This window comes from Astyanax mexicanus, chromosome 20 (genome assembly GCF_023375975.1).
Source record: "Astyanax mexicanus isolate ESR-SI-001 chromosome 20, AstMex3_surface, whole genome shotgun sequence".
In the NCBI taxonomy this organism is placed as follows: Eukaryota; Metazoa; Chordata; class Actinopteri; order Characiformes; family Acestrorhamphidae; genus Astyanax; species Astyanax mexicanus.
The window spans coordinates 19,219,587-19,225,380 of NC_064427.1; the positions used below are offsets into that span (position 1 = coordinate 19,219,587).

The following is a 5,794-nucleotide window of genomic DNA, read 5'->3' on the forward strand; positions in this document are numbered from 1 at the left end:
TGCACAGCATACTCTCAACCGGAAACCATTGTCGACCCAGTGGACTCCATGCAGCACAGAGTGCCAAGTTCAGTAGTGGGTTCTGATTGGACAGTGATTACATTTCATTTTGGCACAAATTCCACACTGCTCCTAGACGAAATGCAATCCTGTGCATTGTGATTAGCTTTTGAACATTTGCAGCACATGCGATAGTGGTTTGGCATTTTATTTTAGTGAGGAAAAGCAATGCTTCTTGTGCATTTTATTTACATTTTTAGACAGTAGAGACAGTGTTTACTTTTCAATTTGTCACTAATTCCTCTTCATACTGGGAGAGGCTAGGATGCTAACAGCTAACCCACAGTGTTGCCCTAGATCATTTCTCAACTGAATTATCGATTATTGAGATTATTACCAATTACCAGTTTGTTGTTTCAAGAGTTGAATAATTTGTCACAGGCTGTAGTTGTATATTATATTAATTATAAAACAGCCCCTTATGGCTTTATTCAATGCTGCGGTAAAATAAACACACGTCTATATTTTGTAGAAAAAATATTTTATTTACACTAAGAAACACAGCAACAAACAATAAAAAAAAACATTTATTCACATTTATATTTAAACAAATATATGGCTTACAGTAAATGCAGTGGTTCTGTGGTATCCTTACAAACTGTGAAGGTAAAAAAATACACTCATTCATTCATATCTTGCAATATAAAAAAGTGGTGGGTCTGGATTTACACACATATAATACTCTACAAATAATTATATATTATTATTAATAATATTTCATATTCAGGAGCTTGTTCATCTGGCTGTGGTTTCAGCTTTGGTTCAGTCCAGGGGGACGGATGCTCGGGGTCACCCCTGAGATCCACGGGCAGCTGAGCTGATCTGGGATCAGTCCGGGTGGATTTGAGGATCAGCCTGAGACTCGACCTGGGATTTTCCATCTTTGGGTCAGTTTTAGCCCTTTACTGCTTTTTTCCTGCAGAGATAAAACACAATAAACTTTGTTAGCATCTCAGACTTGTCTTAGACTTGATGGTATTAGAACATGGGGTCCTATGCTCATTGCTATCTTACACCCTGTCAACAGTCGTTTAAATAGCAACAGTGCTTCTAAATATATCTACACTGATGGACGTGGTGATCTGGAAATGAGGTGTGTACTGAGGAAAGTTTCTGTAAGTATTGCTATCTGGGCAACAGAAAACACAGATGCTCCACTGATTGAATACAACCTAGACAGAGACAGTCAACAGTCAGATGTTCATTGATTACTTGGAAACACAGGTGCACCACCCATACACTACTGCTTATTACACACACATGGGTATGCACACAAGTGCACAAACCCAACTTTTACATCAACAATAAACAAAAGAAGTCAGAGCTCACCTGGCTCTTGAAGTGATTGGTGAGCAAGTGAAATGCTTATTGGTTTATTTCATGTTACACCCAAAATTAACCACACCCATGATTAATTAGGATAATCAGTAAACGAATCACTGAATGTCTGACTGTTTCTGACTAGGTTTTATTCAGTGAGTAGAACACCTGTGTTTTCTAATGCCAAGATAGCAATACACCAGAAGTTGACCTACACACCTCACTTCCAAGCGATCCATACAGAGTTTCCCAATGGTGGAACAAACTACCTTCTACTACCAGATCAGGAGCATCCCTCACTATCTCTTCAAAGAGAACTTACTCTCCTAACACCTCTTACAAGTAAACTAACTACTTCTAATCTTATTTCCTTCTTCCCCCCCTTTCCTCCTCTATCCCACTATTTCCATTAGACCTCATTCAGTCCCTGTCTAAAGATGTTTTTACCTTTAACTTCTATTACTTTTGTACTTCACTATTGCAAGTCGCTTTGGACAAAAGCGTCTGCCAAATGTAATGTAATGTAAATGTCTTTTGTGCGTTTTGAGCTGTGCAACATGTACTTTTCCCATCGTTATGATAGCAAAGACACACTGACACACTGCCTTAAATTAAGATGAATGGTGCACAGTTGACGGATCACTAAAAAAATAGGGCTCTATGTTTGTAAAGAATGTAGCGACTCACCTTTGGATTTTCTTGTTTTCTTCGACTTCTTGTTTAGCTTGTTGATCAGGCCTTGAACCCAGTTTTTGTTCTTCGGAAGAGGTGCGCACAGTTTCTTGTTCATTTTAGTGGTAAACCTGGAAAAAAAGAGAGTATAAGACTTGACATATATATATATATATATATATATATATATATATATATATATATATATATATATATATATATATATATATATGTATATTCAGCTCTGGACAAAAATAAGAAACCACTTAAAAATCATGAGTTTCTTTGATTTTACCAAAGTGAAACCCTCTGAAATATAATCAAGAGGAAGATGGATGATCACAAGCCATCAAACCAAACTGAACTGCTTGAATTTGTGCACCAGGAGTAAAGGCATTTTTTTTTGTTATTTCAGCCATTTCTCATTTTCTGCAAATAAATGCTCTAAATGACAATATTTTTATTTGTATTTTGGGAGAAATGTTCTCTTTAGTTTATAGAATAAAACAACAATGTTCATTTTACTCAAACATAAACCTATAAATAGCAAAATCACAGAAACTGATTCAGAAACCTAAGTGGTCTCTTCAGTGCTTTATATTGATCTAAACCATCAAGTGAAATTATTTTAAATATAGGCAGTATGTTGATATATGGTATATAGGATGTATTGTGTAACTCACACAGTGGCGGCGGTTCTGCAGCCCATGCTTGTCGTCTGCAGGAAGTAGGATTTCACCAGTCTGGCCGGGATTTTTTTATTAGTGGTTGCCAAACAGCAGTCTTCTCCCTCAGCTTCACACAGGAAGATACACAGTACAGGTTATAAACACCACCAGTCTAATTACAGAGAGTTTTCATCAATATAATGATCCAGACTATGAAGGAACACATGAAGAATCATGTAGTAACTTAAGTGTTAAACAAACCAAAATACTCTGTGAAGAAGCATTTAAGTGCTCTTATCTGGGGAAATGGCAACCCCTGATGAGCGCCAGTTTCACCATTTTCACGTTTTTGTTGGTCTTTGCAGGGAGTGCACATTTCTTAAAATTCTTATTTTTTTTTAGATTGACTGACTATGAAGACATTTTTTTAGTTGAGTAGGTCTTGCTACTCATAATCTTTACTAAAATATTCACTATTCACTGTATACCTGTATCTCTACCTCTTCACTACTTTACAACTGATGCTCTCAAACACTTTATTAAGAGGCAAGAAATTCAAGTAATTAACTCTTGATGAGTTCAGCACAGCTGTTAACTGAACGCCTGAATTCCAGGAAGCAAAAGGTGCTTCTTTAAGAATGTAAAATATAAGATATATATTAGTTTTTATCCTATTTTTTTATTTTCGAAGTAATTCCATATGTTTTTCATCATAGTTTGGATGACTTAAGTATTAAACTACAATGCAGAAATATTTAGTATTTACATTATATACTAAACAATCTCTGCCATAAATCTAAAATGTTCTATATACATTATATAAAAAAATTAAGAGGTCACTTCAGTTTCTGAATCAGTTTCTCTGATTTTGCTATTTATATGTTTATGTTGGAGTTAAATGAACATTGTTGTTTTATTCTATAAACTACTAACAACATTTCTCCCAAATTCCAAATTAAAATATTGTCATTTAGAGCATTTATTTGCAGAAAATTAGAAAAAAGATGCAGAGCTTTCAGACCTCAAATAATGCAAAGAAAACAAGTTCATATTCATAATGTTTTAAGAGTTCAGAAATCAATATTTGGTATAATAACCCTGGTTTTTAATCACAGTTTTTTTTCATGCATCTTGGCATCATGTTCTTCTCCTCTACCAGTCTTACACACTGCTTTTGGGTAACTTTATGCTGCTTTACTCCTGGTGCAAAAATTCAAGCAGTTCAGTTCAATCTCTTGATTACAGGTGCTGGTCAACGAATTAGAATAATTTGAAATAGTGCAATCATGAAATTCTTTGAATGCATTTTTTGTGCAGAAAGCAAATCAGGTGTTCACCGCACCTGTCCTACTCGTTAGACTAATCACAGAACTCGTTACCTGGAAAAAAATTTGCTCAGCTGAGCTTTCCAAAAGGCCCATTTAGGCCATTTAACTGTGACACTGTTGTTTTATTGAATTAGAATAATGGAGAAACCGTTTCATTGAATTAGAATAATTTTTATTATAATTACAATCATCACTTTCTCAGTATTTTGTGGCTGCCCCCTTGGCTTGTATGACTGCCTGAAGTCTCCGCGGCATCGATTTGACCAGCTTGTCGCAAGTTTCCGCACTCACAGCTTCCCAGGCAGTGGCGATGTTCTGCTTCAGTTGGTCCAGCGTAGTAGGCTTTCTGTCGCGAATTTTCCGCTTGACGATGGCCCAAAGGTTTTCAATGACATTGAGGTCAGGCGAGTTGGCCGGCCATGCCAAAACTTCAAGCTGTTTTTTAGTGAACCAAACTTTGGTCGACTTTGCCGCATGAGCCGGTGCAAGATCCTGTTGAAATATGAAGTCTTCTTCGCCGAACTGTTCCCTAACAGTCGGAATCAGGAACGTTTCCAGAACATCTTGATATACGGCAGCATTGACAGTCTTCTTGAGGAAGCAGAGTTTCCCTACACCTCGAGCGGACATGCAAAAAAACTTGACGGATCTTTTCACGCGAGCAGAAGTTTTTCGGACGCCGGAACAGTTGGTGCGCTTGCTGCAGTTTTTCTTGAGAGCTTTGCAGACGGAAGACTGGCTGATGCCGAGCTGCTCAGCAATTTTAGTTTGGGTCAAGCCTTGTTGGCGAAGGGCTTGAATTTGAGCCACTATTCCGGTTGAGAGGTCGCGCTGCTTACCCATGATTGATTTTACAACTTAGAAATTCTACTCAACCCTGACTTTATACTGCACAGTGAACACTCTTCACAGAAAACAAAAATTCGAGCATTTATTCTAATTCAATGAAATGGTTTCTCCATTATTCTAATTCAATAAAACAACAGTGTCACAGTTAAATGGCCTAAATGGGCCTTTTGGAAAGCTCAGCTGAGCAAATTTTTTTCCAGGTAACGAGTTCTGTGATTAGTCTAACGAGTAGGACAGGTGCGGTGAACACCTGATTTGCTTTCTGCACAAAAAATGCATTCAAAGAATTTCATGATTGCACTATTTCAAATTATTCTAATTCGTTGACCAGCACCTGTATATTCCAGAGGTTTTTAATTTGGTAAAATCAAAGAAACTCATCATTTTACATTTTTAAGTGGTTTCTTTTTTTTCCAGAGCTGTATATAATTTTTTTTCTTCCATTAAAATCAAAATTGAAACTCACCTGCCACGTAGCTCCAGCTGCAGAAGATCACCACCAGCACCAGCAGAGCAGCTGTGTGTACCGTAACGCTGCTGACCATCCTGCCTCTCAGTGTGTGTAAGTGTGTGTGTGAATCCTCCACGTGTGCTGTAGTAGGAGTGAGTGTGCTGGTTTGATGGTGCACCGGCTCTATTTATCCTCTCCAGTGTAAGTTTCACTTTCACATTTCCCTGAGTTCCTGTAAGCTCACGCCCTCTCACCCACTTTCTAACAAAGAGCTGCCAGGCACCCATTCAGCAGGGCACAAAGCAGCGGGCAGCGCCCACCCTGCGGCTTTCTAAACTTCTTATCACTGTCAGAACTGAGCCTGGGAAAAACATCCTGGCACAGAGTAAACAGCCTTACTGCCAGAGAGCGCCGGGTCCTGCCTGAGGGGGATTACACCACTTTAC

General features: G+C 38.0%; 1 protein-coding gene across 1 annotated transcript; it reads right to left on the reverse strand.

The window, feature by feature from the left end:
* Window positions 1–524: 524 nt before the first annotated feature.
* On the reverse strand, window positions 525–5,512 carry ccl19b (chemokine (C-C motif) ligand 19b). Its single transcript, XM_022681115.2, has 4 exons — window positions 5,364–5,512; window positions 2,736–2,847; window positions 2,068–2,183; window positions 525–976 (listed from the first exon to the last, which is right to left on the reverse strand). The coding sequence occupies exons 1-4, from the start codon at window positions 5,440–5,442 to the stop codon at window positions 963–965; spliced, it is 321 nt and encodes a 106-aa protein (XP_022536836.1). The 5' UTR covers window positions 5,443–5,512; the 3' UTR covers window positions 525–962.
* Between the last annotated feature and the right edge of the window lie 282 nt (window positions 5,513–5,794).